Genomic DNA, 23,409 nt, shown 5'->3' with positions numbered 1-23,409 from the left:
ATGTGTGTTTAGTTACCAGTGATGACTCAGGCCAATTATAAAGCTTTCAATCAACAAATGTGTCTAATGGGACAAGCCTTCAACCTTCAACAAAAGCAAGATTTAAAGTAACCCATCTGTATTACCTTGTGTGAGATGCTCTCCCCATGCCTCACCAGTCGCTACCACTTGTAGTACCACTTTCTAATTAGCTGTATGTATCAGGAACTGAAGCCACAGCACTTGCACTGAACTGAGCTCTCGGATGATTTGCCAACAGAGGACTTGTTTCTCTCTGTTCTCCTTTCCTGACCTGGTTTAGATGTTTCTGTTATGGTCAGGGAAGCTGGCCTCCATGGACTTGTTTCTCTTCTGTGACTCTCAGAGGATGAAAGGCTGGGCCAGAGATGTCTTACCAGGCATCTTAACATTGCTAGGTTTCTAGCAATGGTTCAGTTAATTTTCCAGTGTTAATAACTAATAAGCAATGGACAATCATGATACCAAACTGAAGCAAACACTCTTGAAGCCAGAATAACCTTCTTGCTGCTTTTAGAGGAAAGAAGGCTCATATTCATCATTCATCCTCCGTGTGTCTTTTCCCATTTTGTCAAGAGAAGACTGCTGTATTGCATATTGGATAACTGTTTTAAGCTTTCCTCTATCCGCAGGTTGTGACCTTACAAACCTGAGACTAATTATCACGTTAGATGAAAATGATAGTGCTAGAGGGTTTCCAAGGAGTAACAGCTCAAGGTGTTGCCGCTTGCAAGTGAAATGAGGTAAGGCGGATGTTCAGGCTTTCATGCAGTTCACCATTTCTTTAAGATCTTCAGCTTTGCTAGTTTCTTGAGACAGTAAGACCTCTGGGTTCTTCTAACAGATATCTGAGGTCAACAGTAATGCTTAATTCAAAGACCTTTGCAGAGGTGTATGTAACATTTCCTCTTGTTCATTGAATTTCTCTATCAAAGGCACATTTCTTTGATGTCTTATAGGTTTAAACACCCAAAGAGAAGGCATGGCTGTTGACAGTCTTTCAAGACTTGTGCAGAAGAAGCCAAACTGCAAAATTCATAAAAGGAAATTCAGCTGAAATTTCAACGAACTATGACTAAAAACCTTCAGTAACAGCACTAGCGCTGTACACACTTCTCAGAATTCCTTGTGTGCATAATGGAATCCTGGAAGAGGAAGACCAGAAGGGTCTTGCATAGTACTTGTGTTAAAAGTCATCAGTGATTTCAAAGAAAGATAGAAAATGTACCTGTAGTGTAAGAATATTTTTCTTTGCCTGCTGATGAATTTTATCTTGATGGAAGAGGATTTAAACTCTTTTCTCCTGTTTTTAAATTTAGAGTTATGGAAAAGTTTATATACATGTATATGAAAATATATATATTTAATATATATTTTATTTATATATATGCATGTATGGCTATATTTATGCATACACAGATATGTTCCCAACATGCATTTGATCAGAGGATTGTTCCATTTTTTTATTAAATAAAGGAGAAGCAGCTGCTTGGAACAAAATGTAGTTAAAGAAATTATTCAGAAAACTTCCTGAGACCAGAAAATCACTACAACTTAAGAGTAATTTATCACACAGTACTGTAAAGCAAGTTTCTCAGTTATTCAGTACCTTATCAGGTCCTCTACATATAGGAAAGTTCATAAGGTCTTTGGCAGTTTTCAAGGACCACACAGATAATTTGTTTTTTCCTGAACCATGTAGCCTCCATGAATTTTCTCTGAGTTAAAGATTTTGGCATGGTCTTTTTAAATTCCCAGCATTTATCTATAGGCAACTTTTTGCTTATTTTATGCTGTTATATCATCACAAACTTACACAGGTTTCTAGAGAGTAAGTAACACTCTTGTCTGTTTGCCTTCACTTTGATAAGCTAAATAAATGTCATGTTGCTTCTTTGGTCAAACCAGTTGTCGAGTGTTTACGTGTATGTCCCTGAAGATTAGCATCATTGGGTAACAGACACTGTAGTTTGTGTAATGTTAAATCTGGTTTACTGTCAGAATGCAGTGGAAAAGGCAAGAGGTGTCAGTGGGAATAACAGTTCACTTAGCAGATGCCTCACAAACATAGTTCATAGATGGGTTATCACTTTGAGACCTGATAGGTGGGTTGTCACTTTGCCAACTTGTAGCCACTTGATTATTCAGTAGTGGTCCTACATGAATATTCAATATAGTAGTCTAAAAGCAAACTGCTCTCTTTAAACATGTCACCCACAAGAAGACTCCTTTAGCATGCACATAAAAATCACTCTAAACATGAGTGTTTTTTTAATGTACAGATTGTGTGTCCATATGAGCTCTGCTCTATTCAAGGAATACTCTTTGGTCTCTGTTTCTCAATAAGCACTGGCATGAGGGTCAAAGAATAGCAGTTTAGTATTTGATAAAAGTTGCATGCTTGTCAGAATCATTAAGAAGAACTTATATACTCAGATAAAAAAAAAGATCCTGATGCTGACCAGAGCTCAGTGCAGTCAGCTATGATATTAAAATGCAAGGATTAGCTTTTATTTGCTCCTTGAACTAGCTTTATGTAGAAGGACTTTTCAAGGGATACTTCCATTTTGATTAGTAAAATTGCTGACTTAGTTGGCATTGTTGAATCCTGAAGATTTCAGGTATGCAGTAGCTGCATTTCCCAGTGAAACTAATTTGCTTACCTTTTCTTGTCAGGGTCTTAATTTGGACCCAAGTGTCTTTATTTTAATTGAAAAAACAATTAGTCTTTTTCACGCAAGTCTACGTGGCTTATCTTCATTTAATTATCAGTTATGTAATTGGTGTTCAGATACAGTTTAACTGGGAAAATTGCAGCATTTTGCCTATGTGGGGTTATTTGAATACTGAAACTGCAGCTTCCTATAACGCAATCATTTCCTTGGGGGCACACAAATCCTTGCCTGACCTTTTGAAATAAATTAGCAACAGAATCCAAGGGTTGGTAATTTGATGTAAAGGTTGCAATGAATGCCATCTGTCGGTTATCAGAATGGTTTAATGAAGGCCTCTTACCTCAGGTGCTCTATGATTTCCAGAGGATGCTCTGGGGGCTGTGCTGCAGCCCAGCCTGTATATTCTGGTAAAGCTGGACAATTTGCTTTCCTATGACTTAATGAGAGAATCTATCTGGAAGCTGCAAAATACTACAGTCTCCAATTTTGCCATGATTTATGAGAGATTACCCTGTGATGGCTTGCTGAATGGTGTTAGCGGATGCTGAACCTGGTAGCCTGGTGGAGGCTGATGCAATTGCTCTCCCATGATGGTCCTCGCATCCCTGGCAGTGACCATCCCTCTGTCTGTGGGGTGATGGGGACCTTCTACTGTTGGCTTGTGGCCATGGGTACCCCCTGCCCCTGAGACTCTACAGGACAGCCAGGAGAGAGGGCGCTGGCAGCTCCATTGTTCTGGTGAGGTGACTGGGGCTCTCTCCCATGCCAGTGTGTCCATCTGCTCCTTCTTGTGTGCAGGTAGAAGCCTTTAATCATATAAGCTAACAAACTGTGTCCATGTTACTAATGAACCAGACATTTACCACACCTTGGGGGAAAAATCGTCACACATGAATGTGTGGCCCTTCTCTCCACTCAACCTAAGATATGTGGCTCTGTTTGGTCATTGAATTACTGTTCTGCTTATCCTGCTGGACAAGCGTGGGTCTTAGAGCTCAAAACCCTGCCTACCTTGGCAGGGAGAAGGGCATGGTCGTCATGGACTGGAGAGTCTTCCATGAGCCACAGCCCTCAGTGGAGGTCTGAGAGTTTGTCAGACTTTTCTCTCTCCACACAATTTGTCAAAGCTAATGCCTCCCTCTTCCTCTACATAAAGTCTAGTAAATAGATCTGAGTCTCCATCTTTGGAGAAATTCAAAACTCAAATGGACATGACCAACCACCAAGCACCATGCTGTAGGTGACCCTGCTTGGAAGAGAAGGCTGAACAAGACTGTCTCCAGAAGTCCCTTCCCCCCTCAGCCAGTCTGGGATTCTTCAATATAAAATGGTTTTCCATTTCTCTTTCTTCATATACTAGATGCAAGTAGAAATAGAGTGTTACCAAATCAAATGAATTTGTTTATTCTCTGACAAAAGGTGATGACAATGACAGTGCATAGAAAGATTTGACAGAATTGCATTGATATGAAGGGTGGTTCTCTGGACCACCTTCATCTCAGAAAGGGTAAATTGATTTCAGACTGAACTGAGAAAGCTTATCTCAGTGCACCCACAACTTGAGATGATACTCTCCAAACTCAAATACAAAACAAAAAAGTTAAGATGTCTGCTCTTATTACTTTTCTAAGAAAATGCAATGAATAAAAGTTATGGGTTTTTTCTTATGTCAAAAAATTGACCCTTTGTGTCAAAATATTTGAAGGTACTCAGTCCTTTTTATCCTATTTGCTTTGTACTAGTTCTGAAACTGAAATTCTTTCAACTGAAGTAGAAATCTTTTGTCAGCTTGAAATTGGAGCATCAAACACTGTAACTGTTATTATGTAACTATTTCCATTTTTATTAAAACATGTCTGTGCCACAGCAACTTCCTATAAGGAGTACATAAATGAGGTTTTGAAACTCAGTTTCAAAATCAGGTATACAAACTCAGCTTTAAAATATATTTTTGCTACAAGAATTGAGACCAAATCTTAAATCAATTGTAGAATATTTAGAATAAACCTAGAATATTTCCCTCCTACTTTTCATGGGAGGACATTTGCTGGTTCAGAAATCCATTTCTAGAAGAAGTATTTGGAACTAGGTGATCTGAAAGGTCCCTTCCAACCCAGGCCATCTATGATCCTTTGAAAAGAAATGCAAAATTGAATTTGCGCTTTAACACTTAAAGCAGATTTTCATGGCTCATCAATGAATGACCAAATAAACTATGAATTTCAGCATATTTGACAAGACTGTCATAAACTAAGTTTCAAGTTCCTAGAATGAGAGACCGGAATACTAATTTCTACATTAGCTGCTGTGCTGGAGTCCCCAGGAGAATAAGTACAAATTGGGCATCTGTTGAATATACCTTACAGCAGTATGTATGGGCAATGCACATTGGAAAAGAGGAAGGGAATCTTATGAATTTGCAGAAAAGTATTTTATAGCTGTTGCAGATCTTAAATCAGCTAGAGGAAGATTCTGTGTTCTTCCAAACTGGGAAGATGAATGTTTAAAAACCCCATTATTTTTAGAAAAAGGTAACGGTGAGTTTCCGAATGACCTTGGGAACCACACACTTTTAACCAGCTGAAGAGATGCAGTGCTGCTTCCATGTTTCAGATTTATAAATCCTTTCACTCATGTGAGCACAAAGACAAACTGATGTTAAGTAGCCATTAGTTGTAGAGGTACATGGCAATGGCAGGTGGGAGGAGCTTTATGCCATCCTTAAACACTTTGCAATTGCTGAGCTGCTGTCTACGCAGTATTCAGTGCATTTCTGAAGGGCAAAAAATATCTCTTCCATCCATTAGGTATGTTCCCTGTTCCCTGTACACAAGATAACTGCTTCCCTTTGTTAGAAAATTTCTCTTCTGACTGCCTTGGAAAAAAGAAAAAGGAAAGTATTTGTATTAATTTTTCTTCTGAGTAACAAGTACCAAACCACAGGTGATAAATATGCTGAATGGCTGACTATTTCAGGTCAGTGGCATTACCATACAGAAAAAGGTGCTCATGCATAAGGACAGGCTCCAACCTGGGTCCCCAGATTGCTGTATTTCCCTTGTCAGACAGGGGATCTAACCACCTGAAGAATTAATTGGCAAAAATTTCATATCCTTTTTCAGTACAAGACCCAGTGAAGGTCTATGGCAACTTCAGCTTAACACAAGAATCTTAAATTGAAAATTAGTTACCAAAGCTATGAAACTTATGTTCCAGATGCAATACAGTAAAATCTGCTTCTGGCAAAGCTGAGGTAAATGCCACACTCACAAGCACAGCTCAAATTTGGCCACCTCAAGAGGTTTGGGCTCCTCCAGCTGCCCTGAACACATTGGATTGCTTAGCTCTGCCCTTGCTCAGGTGAGGTGCAGATCTCTGCACCAGGTTCCTTTGCCAGTAAGGAGTAGCTACAGTAAGACAAGTGAGGACATCTCTGCTGGAGCCAAGCCAAGTCTGCAGGGGCTGGAGATCAGCACCAAAAATGGGTGTGCACCCTAATCCAGTTATAAGAAATGCTGTGCTGCTGTCACCGTGCTGCTGCTTCACAAGGAAGCTGTCAGCTCTGCCGGCTCGGGGGCTCAAACTCCATTATCCCAAAATTGCACTTTGGTCCTTCCCTGATGCTCCTGGGAATGACTGTTAAAATTCGAAAGGAGACCTTATGATTAGTATTGGATGGTGTCATTTGTGGAAATGTCTTCAGTAAATCACAGGTTTTGACTCACCTGAATTATGAATAATCACTCAGAGTATCTTTCAAAAGCAGTATTTATTTTTTTCATCAAGATAAGACACATTACATACTGCATAAAGTAAAAAGTACTGCCAGGAAAGCTGCATTTAACTGAGATAACAAAAAAAATATACATAGATTGCACTTGAGAAAGTAGACTCTATCCCAGAAGAATATAGTAAATAAAAAGCTAACAAGTGGTTTGAAATTAGGACTCTTTCTGAATTGCCTTTGAAAATATATTTATTCTGGAGGGTTCCAATTCCACCAATAAAACTGAACCAGATTAGGTTTCTTAATAGCTTTGCTCTTTAAGTTAAAATAATATGTAAACAACATAATTATTACATGGACAAAAGAGGAGAAAAAAGTATTGAGAAACACCTCTGCAATTTCTGCTAATAAATAAAAAGGGAAAAATTTGCTGGTATTTGGTTTCACCAGAGTCACTGAAGCTCAGGGCTAGGGCCCTGGGGACTCTTTCTTAGTTCACATGTATGCTAGCACACTCACACTGCAAAACAAAGCCCATCTTTGACCCTCCTGCAGTGGCTGGGAGCACGCTGTCTGTATGGCAGCTTGAAGCAGTGAATGGTTCCATTAATTACTAAGTGTCCTTGGAGTAATACTTTAAGTTTTGTGACAAGTTTAGCCTATATCTAAGAAAGTAAACCCATCATCAGGCAAGAGGATTTTTTTATCTTTATCTGAATTTTTCTGCTGGACCCTGGTATCCACTGCTGCCTTTATCTAATTCAGTTAGCTGAACTATCAACTGTTCAGGCTTTAGAAGGAATTTTCACACTATCGACCTCTGTGTATCACTTATGTCCAAATCAGATTTCTAACCTTTCTATACAGTCAAAAGAGAAAGAAAACTCCACACTGGGCTATTTCAACCTTGGGGCTAAGGCAAATTATGGGAGAGCCTCTCCCAAATGCCCGTAGGGGTAACTCAGGCTCACAGATGTGGCTGGATCCCCCAGATTAGGAGGCATAAACACCCCTCACAACACGTGGCTGTTGGGGTGGTACTGAGTGAGCAGGCAGTGGTGTATGGGACACGCCTGGTGCAGTGGGTGCCTGCTGCACAGTTTTCCCTGGGGATGTGAATTAAGGACCACTCAGAGCACAAAGCCTTGTGAAACTGATGTTTCCTACAACCAATGCTAACTAGAAGTCAGGCGTAATTCAGTCAGGGATATACATTGGAGTACAACTGTCTCAAAAACAATCCATACTGCCAAGGTCTCGCATGCAAATTTCTTCCAAACTTAGCTAAAAATTATGGAAGGGCTGGGTCAATCTTGTTATTAAGCTAGAGACAGAAAAAGTATGAGATGTTCTTTAAATAGCCCTGAACTACAAAATAAAGCTGGTAATCTTTGGTTACAGGATTTTTCTTTAATGTGAATTGCTTTGAAAAATGATGAATCACTTCCCAAGTAAGCATTCAGGAGCATTTTTAAATAGACATCTGGGAGCCAGAGAGGAAAAATTAATATAAATAACAAACCTCCAAACTTTCTGAATCTCAAAGGCTAAAGTACAGGAAAGAAAGTAACACAACATTTCTAAGGGATCTTTCAGCAAAGTTTTGCTAAAATTACAAAAAAAAAAAAATCACAAAATACTTGAGCTGATGAAGAGGGTAAGTCAGAATATTAGAGCACTTTTGTAACAAACCTGTAGAGTGCTAAAATATACTGGTTTGAAAGCCTTATACTACTTTATATCACTGGCCAGTTTCCACTAATTATAACACACTATTGTCAAACTACTTCACTCTTTCAGAGAGACAGAAAGACACGAGGCAACATGGATGATTCAATGCAGCCTATGTCTACTATTAGATATAAAACCTCAGCCACCCTATTCCCTCTGTTACATTCATGATCAAAACTCCAATTCTTCACCAGACTTGTATCTATGTGTATTTTTGTACTTTTGGAGCAGCATTTAAAAATCCTTAAAGCTAGTTTGGAAGGATTTTTTTTCCTTTTTTAGTTAGAGCACTTTCATAATATTTTAAAAGCCATAGGAAGTTATGCTGTAGCTTTTAAAGTGCTAATTTTATTATGAGGTGGTGTTTAATAATATTCTTCTGCAAATTAACTAATTATGCACATTTTCCATGACAGACAGACATTGCTTAATGAGTTAATGTGCTTCAGAAAAAGGCAGTCAAAAAATTCACTGTCAACAGTTTAACCATGGCAATACACAGAGCTGGAATGAGACAACTAACCTCAGATAACTAAAATTAATGCGTATATGACAAAGTTATAATAATCCATATTTAAAACAAACAAACAAACAAGCAAACCCCAAACCAAATAATGATAATTAAATCTCAAACACAGTTTTGTTTCTCAGTAACACAACTGCAAAACAAATCAATATTTTCAACAAACAAGTGCCTTATCTTCATCTCCTCCATCTCCTCAAACTGCTGTGAAGAGGATACAAGAGGAGGGCTGTCTCCCTTTTTGTGTAGAGGGGACTCCTCCTGGGCAACTGTGGGCCACTCTGGGCAAAGGGTAGGAGTCCAGACCAGGTAGGTAGTGACCAGAATCAGTCCCAGCCTACAGGGATTCACCTGGGGACTGGGTTGGAGCTCCCTCCTGCAGAAGCGCCTGGGCAATGGCTCCCATGGAGTCACCAGGGGAAAAGCACCAGCCTCCACACCCCCCTACCACCATCAGTGTCCTGGCTTATGCAAAGCTAATTTCAGCACATGATTTGCTCGAGTACAAACAGTGAGATTTGACTTTACTATTTCATGTAGCGGTGGATTTTCTGTATTCTGTCTCACTCTGTTGGGTCAGAATGCTGGGAAGTTCCCCCTGAGAGTGGGGCAAATTTTGCAGTCATACAGGCTCAAATTCTCTCTTCATTTATACCCACAAAACCCTACTGACTACCAGGAGAGCCAAGGAGGTAGAAATGGCAGCAGAATTTGAGTGTAGGAACTGGTGAGTGAGAAGCAAACACAAAGATATTTCGACCTACAACTCCCTGAAAGGAGGTTGTAGCCAGGTGGGGGTTGATCTCTTCTCTCAGGCAGCTACCAGTAGGACAAGAGGGCATGGTCTTAAGCTCTGCCAGGGGAGGTTTAGGTTGGATATTAGGAAGAAATTCTTTACAGGGAGGGTAATCAGGCATTGGAATGGGCTGTGCAGGGAAGTGGTGGATTCTCTGTCCCTGGAGGTTTTTAAGAGGAGACTGGATGTGGCACTTAGTGCCATGGTCTAGTAACCATGGTGGTAGTGGATCAAGGGCTGGACTTGATGATCTCAGAGGTCCTTTCCAACCCAGCTGATTCTATGATTCTATGATTCATTGCCAGCTACAACAAATACCTATGCACCTGGTGTTTAATTTCAGTGTGCATTGTGTGCCTAAGGCCTTCAATTGAGCTTTTAAAATCTCAACCCTTAGAATCTAGCTACAGATAACCATAATCTTATATTCTTGGATGCTGATATATAAACCTATGATATACCTGTTTAGTTGCCATGGCACTAATCAGCACAGCTATGCTGAAACAGAGAGATCATGTTTGCTAATTGCAAAGGCAGGCTAGTAGCAAATTTCAAATGATTAGCAAGTAAAGGTCCTCAGAGCAATCCTGCTTAAAAGTAAACATCCGGTAAAATGCAAATGTTTGTTTGTTTCTTTCTTCCTCTCTCTTTCTTTCTTTTTTTTTCCTCCTTTATTTTTTTTTTTTTTTTATCGGGGTGGTCTTGAACTGCAGATGCAATCACAACGCTCATGGTGATCCAGCTGTATATCAACTAAGGCCATGTTGTTCCTGATTCTGCCTTTTCTTCTGGTATGCCCAGCCTCAGGGATGAATTTCAGCACCTGGGAGGATCAACAGAAATGCGTTGATTAGAAAACACTGTTGGAGATCTGAGGATGAGAGTACTGGGGCCCTGAGGGCACCAACAGTCCTTAATGGCCCTGACCAGCATTAATTTGAATACATTTTTGTTTTACTTCCAGATTTTTCTTTGCACTCTTTGACATCTTGTTGTACTGTTTGTCCTGGAGCTTTGACAGACTGGATTATTTTCTACATCAGGTATCTTTATATCACGCAGTCTCCTAACCATATCCAGAGTTGCTCCTTTGCATGTGAATTATCAAGCATATTTCCTTTGGCTCATCTTTGCAGTCCCATACATATTTGAGTTGCTCTGCCCCTTCTCTCCATTGTATAATATTTCTCCTCTAAAGAACAAGTAATTTTTTTTTGTGCAATTTGAAATTTTTGAAGCACATATCATTAGAATTGGCTCAAAAATTAAATACTCGTGGAAGACAAAAGGAGATGACGGAGCTTGCACAAAATATGTGCGAGATCTCATCGAGTTTCTGTGGAATCTGACTTCTGCTGGCTTATATTAAAAATCTCTGCCTCAACCTAAATGATTTCTGAAGAATTTACTGTGAATAATCTTAAACAAACAAGTAAACAAAATTATTTCCTAGGTAAGTATACATCATACAAGAGGCTTCTGAAAAAAATCTAGATAGGCAAGATAGAGACCCCTAAGAAAGGAGGTTGTAGGTCACAAACAAAAAAAAAAAAAGAGAAAAATGAGAAAGAGGCACAAGTTGCAACCAAAAGAATCCTATTTGAGTATAAGGAAGAAAATACTGAGTGTTTAAAACGTTGGAGCAGGTTGTCTATGGAGGCTTTAGAAACTTTGAAGACAGACAGAATTAACAGGATGAGACCCTGAGCAACCTCATCTAGCTTGTAAATTCTCCCTGCTTTTAATTGGTGATTGGGCTAGATGACCCTCAGAGATGCCTTCCAACCTGTATTGTTATATGAACCTATGATTCCCTGAAACTGATCTTGTGAATATATGCATAAGACCCATAATGTTGCATCCTATCTAATCTTCTGTGGTAGTGTATGTAAACCATGGACTGGAAAAGCTGAGGAGGATGGTAGTTTGCAGGGGCATGCTTTGTGAGCCCACCACTGGAGCCTGAGTTGCTGTGTAAGACATCATACCCACACTAGCATGGGGGCATAGGTTGAGGAGAGAAGATCTGTTTTGTTTCATTAGTTTGCTGTTCGTGGCCTACAGTAGTTTAACAAAAGATATATTCATTTATAATTTCAGTCCTGAAGCTTAAGTTTGGATTAGGCACAATGAATGAGTTAAGATTAAGAACACCCTAAATCTCCTACAGCATTTTATTTCCCAAATCTCACAGCACATTGCCCAGAGAGATATGCATAATTATCAAACTTGCATAGATGGAGAATCCAAAACTGATTTGCTTGAGGCTTTGCAACACATCAGCAGAAAAACTGCCAGTGGTATTACCAGATCCTTTCCATTTTGAAATCACTTATTTACTGATGGGGAGCAGGACATGGAGATAGCAAGGTTACAGCTCCACAGCTGGCGGTAAGCCGGTGGGTAGGTTCAGCTCAGTGTGGCCTCAAGCCCTTTAGTCCAGAAACCATGCACTGGTAAGGTACTAGAGCTAGCATGTCTCACCTCTTGGCAGGCTGATGTGACTCATGCTAGCTTGGCCAAGTAACTGCTAGATCAGCTAGATTTCTCTTTCTTGTTCAAAAAGATGGAGAGACATCTGTTAAGTGTATGACCTACCAAAGTCACTGGACAAATGGGAAGTGGGACCGAGACATCTTTTGCACCTCAACCTCTGAAACACTCACACTTCTGCCTTAAATAACAGGTCCCCTAACTAGCTGATCATACTGTTACTCAACAATCCTTTTTTTTCTTTACAATGTACTTTCTGTACTTTGACATTGTAACACCATACAAGCATTGAGATAGTTTGGAAAAGACAGAGACTGCATACCATATTAACAAAGTATTAGCATTTTCAACAGAATTAGAAAATCCCCAGAAGTAAATGTGAATGACTTGCCAAAGGAGAACCATAGATGCTGTGCAGAGTAGTTGGGGAAGGGCAGACAGGTTAGCAACCTTTGGGATGATACCATATGTTCTCTACCATTAATGTCTTGAGGCTAGAAAAGTCACGGGATATAACAAAAGTGATAAGTGCTGAACACAGTCTATTATTTTGTCCTCCCTTTTGTGATAAAATTTATATTTAGCCTATGTAATACTGAGAGGAAGAACTGTGCCTAGGCAAGGTATAGACCTGCTGCTTTATTGTGTTGAAATAATCTTTCAAATTATTTGAAACATTTACTGCATCAATATATGCAATAAATCCTGATGGACACCAGGACAATATGCTGTACCACACAGTTACCCAAAACACAAAGGAATTGAACCCAATCAGGTTGCTGCAATTACTACAGAGATAAAAATAGACCACAGCTTCGAAGATACTTTTTTAAAGAAAACATATTTTTAAAATCAAGTACAAATGCTGACACTGAACTCATGATAAAATTCCTTATTTAAAGAAGCATTTCAGCAAAATCTGACAAATCCAGATGACTGGCACTTTGCAAGGTCATGGGTAGCTAGACCTGATTTTTCCAATTGAGAGCAAATGAAAGTAGGCAATGGGATGAGAGCAAAGATGTGGACTGTATTTAAGTTAATAGACCATTTGACAGCTTGGGAACTTTCCCTGTGTTTTTTATTAAGAAGCATGAGCACAGTATATGGGCTTTGCTGCTAAGAAAATGAACTGGCAGACACTTCACCAATAGGAAAGCAGTGATTGAACACAGCTGAAATTATAGAATCATAGAATCGTTTAGGCTGGGAGAGACCTCTGAGACCATCAGGTCCAACTCTTAACCCAGCACTGCCAAGTCAACCACTAAATTGTGTCCTCTAATGCCACATCCACATGCTTTTTGAACACATCCAGCGATGGTGACCACTTCCCTGGGCAGCCTGTTTCAATCTTTGACCACCCTTGCGGTGAAGAAATTTTCCCTCATATCCAATCTAAACCTCCCTGGTGAAACGTGAGGACTATTTCGTCTTTTCCTGACACTTGTTAACTGTGAGAAGAGACCAACCCCCACCTTGCTACAACCTCCTTTCAAGTAGTTGAAGAGAGTGATAAGGTCCCCCCTGAGACTCCTTTTCTCCAGAATGAACAACCCCAGCTCCCTCAGCTGCTCCTCATCAGGCCTGTGCTCCAGACCCTTCACCAGCATTACTGTCCTTCTCTGGACTTGCTCCAGCACCTCAATGTCTTTCCTGTAGTGCGGAGCCCAAAACTGAACACAGGATTCGAGATGCAGCCTCACCAGCACCACGTACAGAGGGACAATCACTGCCCTGTTCCTGCTGGTCACACCACTGCTGATACAGTCCATGGTGCCATTGGCCTTCTTGGCCACCTGGGCAGTCTTGGCTCATGTTCAGCTGCTGTTGACCAACACCCCCAGCTCTTTTCCCTTTGGGTAGCTTTCCAGACGCTCTGCCTCCAGCCTGTAGCACTGCCTGAGGTTGGTGTGACCCAAGTGCAGGACCTGACACTTGGCCTTGTTGAATCTCATACAGTTGGCCTCAGCCCATCAATCCAGCCTGTCCAGATCCCTCTGTAGAACTGTTTTAACAGCTGATCACAGAACTGATATTCAAAACTCTCTGTCTCATATCTACCTAATAGTTTTATTTTCAGCTAAATATAAGAGAATTGAAAATTCCCTGGAAGGAAAGGCCATTTCTGGTGAGCACAGTAGGTGAAAGAAAACTCTTTATTCTGAAAATAGCTGCTGTTTATTCATCATGTGGTCAGGTCCTTAAAGGTGAGGAGCTACTGAATTAATGGAAACGGTTAAAAGAAATCCTGTTCAGGAAACTTTATTGTTCCTTTTTAGATGGGATCAGTAGCTGTAAGAAAATATAGATATGACAAGGTCTGGAATGCTCAAAAGATTTTTTTTTGTGTGGGTGGAAAAGAAGAATAACCTTGCAGTTTTCAAATTAAAGAATCAACGTCTGTCACTACTCATCAAACTGTGGTGCCTCAGCTCTTCAGATTGGCTCACAAAGAGCATATAACTACAGCCATATCCCTCTCATCAAACACTGAATAAATTATGATCATAAAACTATTAAAACAATTAAAATCAAGACAGATTATTTAGCTTCTGAGGTGGATTTGTTGTTTATAGGTAATATAAAAAAAGGGGAACAGGGCAGTTTTTTTGCAGAAATCCCCGTAAGAGCACACCAATATACTGGATGGCATTTTACTTTGTAGATATGCCTGAGCATTTGAGAAGTTTCAAGGTGAGATGACTGTAGCCACTGCACAACTTCCCTTCGGAGTGGTGCTGTAGGAAATATAAAAAAAAATGCTTACAAAAATTTCCTTGCCAGCAATCTTGTTCATTGATCATGTATTGAATTTGGATGCCAGCTTTTGAAAGCCTCTTTAAATGGGAGAGCAAAGCCATCGCAAAACCCGGGATCTGGAACCTGAAGCCAGAAGACATGGAAGTGGAATTAGGGCACACTTGTTTAAGTCAGGCCAACTCATCACCTCGACAGCTCTCCAAGGAACTCTGGGGTTTCCAGCCTGTTTGAGGGTTGCCTTTCCAGGAGGTGTACAGTACCAACTTGGGTCATGCTCTGGGGGCAGCAGGTTGCTCTCAGTTGTCCTGTGGAGCACAGGAGGTCAGGCTGATGGCCCCTATCATCTCAGCAGGTCTGTAAGAACACTTCAAGATCAGGGGCTGAGAAGAGCAGAGTGGCGATGACTGCCAGGAAAAGGACCCAGCTGGAGATAACCTGTTCACCCTGACCCATACCTGGCATGTCTCCAGTAGAAGCAACAACAAAGCAGCAGCTCCAGAGAATGAGTCACCTGAAACACCCACCTCTGGTAAGTCTATCTTTGGTAACTTGGAAAGGAGCCCAAGCTTGGACTTGCAGCTTTAGATGGGGTAGAGCCAGATGAACCATCCTTTCAGCATTTGCTGAGGTCCTAACCAGGTATCATTGACCTTTGAAGTCAGGCAACATTTAGCCACGACAATCCATGATGGCTGACTTTTATTGTACTAAAAAGCAAAGAGTGATAGGAAATACAGGCAATACTTAAAAAAGAGGGGGTACCCAGTTCCTCATAGCCATTTTTTTACTTAACATACTTTACTTATAGGAAAAATAGTGATACTCTTTTTAATTTCTTAACCAGTAGTTCAAACACCAATGGAAATATCAAGCCTCAGACAAAATTCAGGGGTTTTTTTCTTTCTGATTAGCTTAAGAAGACACAGATATTCAATAACATGACTATGACTTACCAAATATCTAATTAGCTCCATATTCTAGTGACAGAAGATGGTGAACAACTATGGATGCTATTTTAGATAGTGAAACTTGTACTTTGCAGAACTTATTTTAAAATTCTGCTGTGCAGCATTATCTAATCTCCTTCTGCACATCTAAAAATACCATCATTCTAGCATGCAAACCAAATTATATTTGTCTGAGATTCATAAAAGAGGAAGCATCAAAAGTGCAAAACATTCATCACAGATCCAAGTTCTGATAGACATAAAAAATCTTACTCTTCAATTTTGAAAGTATCTAATCCAAAGGTCACACACAGTTTAGCTGTGCTTTGAGTATAAGAAACCAAGCATTATGGGAATGTGGTTCATAATTTAGCATAAGGACCTTTAGTAGGAACAGAGCCTAAAACAATGACATAGACCAAAGATGTATTCTTTCTTACCAGAGATAATTACAGGGTGTTTAGGGACAAGAAAAAAGAGTTGGTTTGCTGATCAGTGGTAGCATGCAAACTAAGGGATTACTAAGTGTAGATGGGATTATTATTTCTATTTTTTTTATTTGTATGAATACAAAGAAAGATGGGAAACATTAACTGGCTTAAAGTGAGGTATCTGAAGCAGTTGCTAAAGCTATGATGTTTTGACATATGTGACACCAACAGACCTTAACTTTTGGTGATCTTGTCAGGAATTATGTGTGTATTATGCTCCAGCTGTTGTTTCATCACTAACCAGATACAGGTGTTCCTCCTAAGAAATTGCCTCTCTGTCCAAACAGGTATCACAGAATGTCTCAGATGCTTAACTCCCAGATGTCAACCCAAGAACTTTCATTTTCATTTAGTAAAAAATGAACCTTTGTCTCTCACTGCACTTCTGTGCTCTCTCTGCTCATCCCATGACCTAGCAGTCATTTCTGACTCATTCTGTTTCCTGTATTTGCATTCCAAATAAATCCCATTGCTGCTTCTTGTATAATATTCTATGAATTAACTCTTTTTGTCTGGCTAATTCTGTGCGTTTATTATCATAACAACCGTTTATCTCCTTTATACATGTACTATCAACTCCAGGACATACAACAATCAGACTATGGTCTCATATTCCTTGCACACTGCTTTGATGATTCTAGCTCTTTTTATCCGTTAGCAAATTCCCTTTGTTGTGTCAGCAGCATTTGGATCATTTTTTGACCAGTTATCTTATGTTTCCCTGTGTAAGGACAGAGTGAGAATTGTCGTCTGCTCTCTCAAGTGTCTCCTAAAGCTTTGCTTCTCATTTCTCTGAAAAATAAAGGAAAAAAAAAAAAAGAAAAAAGCCCCCCACAACACCAAATTGTATTAGTTACATTTCTTAACTCCATTGTAGCAACTCCTCTGTCTTACTGAAGTCCATGTCACTTTTTATTTTCTCTCCTGCTTCCCTGTTCTTTTCTCCCCTATAATATTCCCTCTGTTTTGTTTTTTCTTTACATCGTTGGGTTCAGCTAAAGTTGTTTCTATGTCCCAGCAACTTGTGCCAAGATACAGTATTGTGCACTCTGGAATGCCTTCTGCATCTCTCAGGACACCCAAAGGTTATGAAATTGCCACCCTAACACTAATCTAAACCTTGTCTCTGAGAATTAATTGAATGTATGTTCTGTGAAGGCAACAGACAAGCTGGAGTCACATAAAACTAGAATGGACGCATAATGCTTCAAAAAGGGGCTGGTGAGGGGGTGTAGGGAAGAAGCAACCTCATAGACAGTGAAAAACACATCAGTCTTTTCAGGAGAGAAAAATAAGTAGGTAAAAGATGCAATCAGCTTTCACTACTTTGCTTTTTTCCTTATATGCTTTTTAGCTGTGTTGCTCAGCACTGTGTTTGTGGAGGTTTATGCACTCTGACAAATTCTGGTTGCTACCTTAAGAGCACTTATTCCCTACGGAAACTCATTTCACATCTCATCAGTTACAACAATGAGATGGGGAAACTGATTTCTTGTTTCTCTGAGGTATATGCATGCTGGCTGGCTAAGACAGCTGTAGCTGCAGCTGAACTGAGTTCTGGCCCCGAGTTTCCCCACACCTCCTCTGGGCTGAGTGATCTCCAGGTTTAGAGCCCACCTCTCTTTAAAGAGCAGCTCCAGGCATTTCCAAAGAAATGTGGTGCAATGAAAAATATGCTTTCATTTCAAGACCCCTTTAGAAAGTTAAGACAGCAGTAGACCTGAGCATTTGATTAAGGTGTGTTGCATCTATTTCCATGTGTTGCTTTGTCTTTCCCCTGCAGGGAGCCCTACAACATAATTCAGTATCACTTATGGTAGACTGTGCCCAGGAGACATTTTCAGACACTGCCAGGACTTGGCCTGTTTGGTTTGAATGGTCTGTGATACTATGTGGTAAGTCATGAGTCTTTGTCCAGAGTATTTGCTCTGGTCTCAAGCAAACCCAGAAGCCATGGAAAACCACAGAGCATCACAAGACTCCTGCAAAACAGAACAAACAAAACAAACACCCAAAAACCCCCACCTATAAAACTATCTGTTTACCCAAGTTATGAACCTGTTTATTTCTGGAAACAGAGTATTTTGGTAAAGTCATGGCAAACTTCCAGGCCATAAAAAAGACTTGAGATCTCATGATTAACATTCCCCAGGGCAATAAAAAAAAGTTACCCCTTACTGTGGCATTCTCATGTTCTCATTTTCCTGCTGTTGCATCACTTCTTACAATTGGACAAGATAGAAAAGATCTGTACATTCCATCCAGGGAACTGGAGCAGCACTCTTGGCTTGGGGAAATTAAAGGCTACACGTGATAGCTATTAGTCCTGAGAGGCTAGGCTAGGAGGGAGTGCTCGGTGATGAGTACAGTGTGAGGCTTTGAACAGGAACTAAGGGGGAACTAAAAAACATTAAAAGCATAAGGAGAATATAACTTTGGAATCTCTCTGCACTAGAAGCCTCTCTGTCAACCAACACTGGACTTTAGGGTCCTCACAGCTGCCAGCGTGCAGCTATTCCAATACTGGCCATGAAGCCAAAAAGGAGCCCATCCCTTCTGGAAAATTTGCCTGCCTGTCCTTCTTGCCCAGAAATACTGGGTAGCTCAGAAATTCCACTCAACTTTTAAGTGATCTCCAGACAAGTTTTTACTGTTGAGGACAACCATATTCATGTGCAGGACAAACAACTCTTGTGGGTTCCGGAGCTCAGTAGATAAAGCCCCAGAATAGCTGTTAGGGAAAATCAGCCTGGCAAGAGAAGTGATCTGGGATCTGCAGGACTCCGTTTCAGCTACTACAAACATCTGCTTTGCTCCACTACCTAATACTTCCTTCTGGTGTCTTCTGGCCTTTGTTCTCCTGCAGCAGTAGGCAGAGATTTTTAACCAAATTAACAGTGCTAGGAATTTCATAAAGTGTGAAGCTCTGTCCCTCGTTATGCAACTAAAGGTTCTTTGGTTAAGGTTAATAGGTTTCAAACTGGCTTTTAAGAGAGTAAACTGTCTCCATGGTTCTAAAACTGGCATATTGAGAGGCCCTTCCTCAGGGCCTTTACTGCCAGGTATTTAAGTAAAATTAGAGTTAAGTGTCAAAGGATAATAAGAATAAAACTGATTAACTATGCATGCCTAATAATAATAATAGAGTGGAAAACATTTTGGACTAAAATTAACGAACACATCTTTAGTATGTGATACATGAATTTATCTGCATGACTTCCACTCGCATTAATGGGAGACACTTGGCTAAATTTCTGACCAGTGAGCTGCTAATTCATGCCTAGGGTTAAGTTTAAATTTAAACTTACAAAGGCCATTTAATGTTAGAGATGAAACACTGTCTTGAATTCATACAGTTTTTGGAGAAAAAAAAGAATGGGAAAATAAAGTAGCAGTGATGTATTAGTGTGAATGCTGAATTTCCTGAATTTAGTGATTAGTTTGGTGCGGTCACAAGTCATGACGTCCTGGTTCTGAGCAATACTTGGCAGCTTCCAAACACCTGATAAGAAGTAAATGTTTGATAACATGTTTATAATCAGCATTTTTTTATTAGCTGCTGTCAACAGTTGGCTTAAATTCTGATACAGGTGTAACCCAGAATTCCTTAGTTTATATTTTACTTCTAGTTCTTTCAGAACTCTTCTGAATTATGCACAGCTCATATTTAAGTATTGAAATTCCATATAGATTTACTGTGAAAAAAATATGATGCCTTTTTTCCATTTTAAGTTAGTTTCCTTTCAATCTCTCTCTTGTTTTTTTCTTAAGGAAGAGATTATTTAGGAAGACCTGATATTCCTTTAACTAGTGTTCATTATTTTCTACCTTTCACTGTGTTCTCTCTTATTCTGAGTTTTGTTTCTAAGTGATATCATGCAAAACTTGTGAGCCATTTTCTTTACAAATGTCTTTGATCTGTATCTTCCCCTGTATCTCTCTTGATGTATGTTAACTGCTTCTATATAACTTTTCTAGTCCTACCTGTACCATTATAAGCACCAATGGTCAAAACCCAGTATAAGCACCCCACCAATTTATCCAGGCTACAATACCTGCTATGTTATTACCCCTTCATCTCCATTCCTGCAGAAGACTGTCACTTGTCATTTTCCTATCACTGCACTAAACAGCTGTTTTCCTGAAGCTCTTCGCAGTGACTCACTACTCAACTTTTAGCATAACTTCCACCCCTTATTTCTTCCTCCTCCCTTCACACACCTAGTGTTTTATGAATAGATAGTTTAGACCATTCGTTCTAATGCTTGCTGCTTTTATAACCTGCATTTACAAGTAGTTACCTAGGCTTTCTGAAATTCCTCACAGCCTTCTCTGCTGTTACGGTGTTATCTCCTGTGCTAGCTGTCATTTTTTCCACCTGTTTGTTCACCTCCATTCAGACTGATCATACATGAAATAACACTTAGTCTATGTGCTGGGGGCACCTCATGTAGCCCTTTCCTATTTAGAAAATTGTTCATCTCTTCCACCTCTTTGCTTTTTATCTCTTAACCAGCTTATAACCCCTGTCTGATCTTGTCTGGTTGACTGTTTGCTCACTGAAGAAGGTTCCAGGTCTTTTAGCATTCTTGTTGTAGCGCTGTATAAATATTTATTCATATATAAGGCATTCCAAGTTCATTTTATCAGCTCATAGTCATCTAGGTGTCATAAACCTATTAATTTTTTTTCCAATTAACTTTTCTACCATTGAGATAAGGCTTTCTGCTCTGTAATTACCAGGGTCATTCCCTGCATCTTTTTTAAAATTAGAGAAAATATTAACTATTCTCTAGTCCTAGCTGATGTGGAGTATGCTGTATGCCACAGTTAATTGTGAGAAAATATCGCTTACCTTGGAAAAGAGTAACCACATTGCTCACAGTGCAGCAAAGGTCTGACCTTCAACGACCCTCTGCTATTGCAGCCCTGGGTCTCCCAAGATAATGCCTTAATGTTACGAGTCCACATCACATCCAGGTTTAAAGTCCATAAAGTTTATTTTCACTTGGGACTTAAGCCAAGTGGTAAATCAGGCTCTTAACAAGAGATATGTGTCAGAAATTAAGTCAACATGGCATGCAGCTTCCCTATGTTCAGACTGTTAAAAGGCTGCTACCAAGTAACTTTGCTAGATATCTTCACTTTAGTCAACATTGTTCATGTCTTGATCTGAAAATATCGATTTAGAGGCAAGAATATAAAATGCTCTTTCCTTGTGTTTTCCCTCTCTAAATGTGTTCTGAACAGATTAAAAATAAACATAATGGACATCGTTCCTATACAAAAATTTTGCCTTCCTAAAAAATTGCTGAGTTGGAGAAAAGATAAGGCTGAATGATTCAGCTGTTTCCTACAGGTAATAAGTCTGGAAGGGAAGAGAGTTTGCAAGGGACTTACTTATAATTTCCAAATGTGGGCATAAGTTTAAAGCAAGAGGAAGTGCAGTCAAATGTCTCAAGGAACACACGTCTCTATGCTACTAAAAAGACTATTTCCAGAGGTATATATATCCACTTTGTATCAGTTCTCTGACGGGAAAAATCGGTCCAATATGAGCCTCATTCTTGCAACGAAATTCACTAGGATGCTGTGGTAGCATCCACTCAGAGGTGGCAAAAGTTCTCTCTAATTGCTTCTAAATTAACTTACCCATAAACACCTGCTAACACCCCTTTGTCACACATACATAAACTCCTTCCACTCTGTTCATTCAGCACTTCCAAATGCATATCACTGGGTGATGTTGCGGCATTAAAGACATCAATATTAAACACTTAAAATTAGGCCTTCCTGCGTGTTGACTCTGTGTGTGTCTCTGTCTCTATGCCTTATTGCAGTGGAAGGTACAAATGATGCTCCATGAGGTACCAGGCTGGTATCTTGCATGGACAGCAATAGAGATGCTGTTATCTATGTTTTCACTTTAAAGCTACCTGAACCTGTCTTAAAGCCTAAGCAGGTCTTTCATCTCAGGAAGAGTGGTAAGTACAGAAGGCATTCACTCAAATACTGTAGTGTCTTTCAAATGATGGCATCTTCGCCTATGACCCTTCACTGCGTCAGTAATTTTTGCCCATTGATTTTTGCACTGCAGATACAACATGATAATCAATATAAGCATGTTAATATAGCATGATATAGCATAATGATAATATAACATGATATAGCATGGATCAATATTAACGTGATAGTCAATTAACAAGCAGCACACATGGCTTGGAGAAAAGACTTCAGAATCCATGGAAGCAATAAATACCCAAAAGAAGTAACAAAGAAAGAATGAAAATACCTCATGATATTTCTTCACTGTTTTCCCTGACATGCACATGCAAGATTTCCAGTTTGGAGTCCCACAGCCACAGTTTCCTCCACAGCGCTGGACAAGGAGGCAGCGGGGGAAGAAAACTACATTTGTCAGCTTCAGTTCCTCCCTTAAATTGACAGAGTAGTTTCTCGGGGTGCAGCTGTAACGTTTCACGTCATCATTCAACCTGTCCAAGTCAACTGCAATGCAAAAGAAGTTTCATTAGTGAGGTTTGAGTGGGTCATTCCTCTGGTTTATACTGCTCCCTAGGTAGTAAATAACACAAAGTTATGGGACACTGTTTGAAAAATAGGTGAAATGTAGTAGTGATTTCTGAAAAGATAAACATAAACCTACCAATTTTAAATCATTACAGGTGGCCATCTAGGCAGTCACCCTGCTCCCACTGATTCCCATAGCAAAGCTCACACCAACTATAAAGGTGAATGGAAGGCTTGAAGTAAAACAGTGGCCCAAAAGCTGAAGACTAGTCATTTTATTTGCTTTATCACTGATCTGTTGGATCCCCGGGCAAGAGATTCCACCTCTGCTACTCTCTTCCCTCCTCTGTTTATACCTGACTGACGCAGACGATAAGATCTATTTTGTTACTATGAGCATAACTTCTTTTGCCTAACTGCAGGCATAGAAAAGGCAAACACTTTAAACAAGACCCTTTCTGTGGTCAGTAGAGAAACTGGGGAGTGATTCATCCCTTCCTCACAAGAGCATTTAGGACAGGCTACATGACTTGCTTTCTCAAGTTGCCTGTTTGTATTGTTTATGGACAGAGTTTAGATAACTCACTTTTAGATGGAGAAACCAATCTAAGCAATATTAATTTCAGCTGGTAAATGTTACTATAATAGGCATAAAAATAAATACAATTAAAACTAATGAGGTTCGTTGAATGCCAGTAGTTGGTTGATGTTTAAGTG

At 39.8% G+C, this 23,409-nt stretch overlaps 1 protein-coding gene across 6 annotated transcripts in view; it reads right to left on the bottom strand.

The window, feature by feature from the left end:
* Positions 1-10,090: 10,090 nt before the first annotated feature.
* PDGFD (platelet derived growth factor D) overlaps positions 10,091-23,409 on the bottom strand; it is a 149,342-nt gene continuing 136,023 nt past the window's right edge. For all 6 annotated transcript variants that reach the window (XM_032680863.1, XM_032680865.1, XM_032680864.1 and 3 more), the window contains 2 exons: positions 22,457-22,671; positions 10,091-10,293 (listed from right to left, as the gene is read on the bottom strand). In XM_032680863.1, the coding sequence (XP_032536754.1) occupies positions 10,159-10,293; positions 22,457-22,671 (350 nt within the window). In that variant the 3' untranslated portion in view covers positions 10,091-10,158. The remainder of the gene's footprint in view (positions 10,294-22,456; positions 22,672-23,409) is intronic.

The sequence above is a fragment of the Chiroxiphia lanceolata genome, chromosome 2 (genome assembly GCF_009829145.1).
Source record: "Chiroxiphia lanceolata isolate bChiLan1 chromosome 2, bChiLan1.pri, whole genome shotgun sequence".
In the NCBI taxonomy this organism is placed as follows: Eukaryota; Metazoa; Chordata; class Aves; order Passeriformes; family Pipridae; genus Chiroxiphia; species Chiroxiphia lanceolata.
Note: the sequence above shows the minus strand (reverse complement) of the source record. Positions and strands in the feature narration are given on the sequence as shown.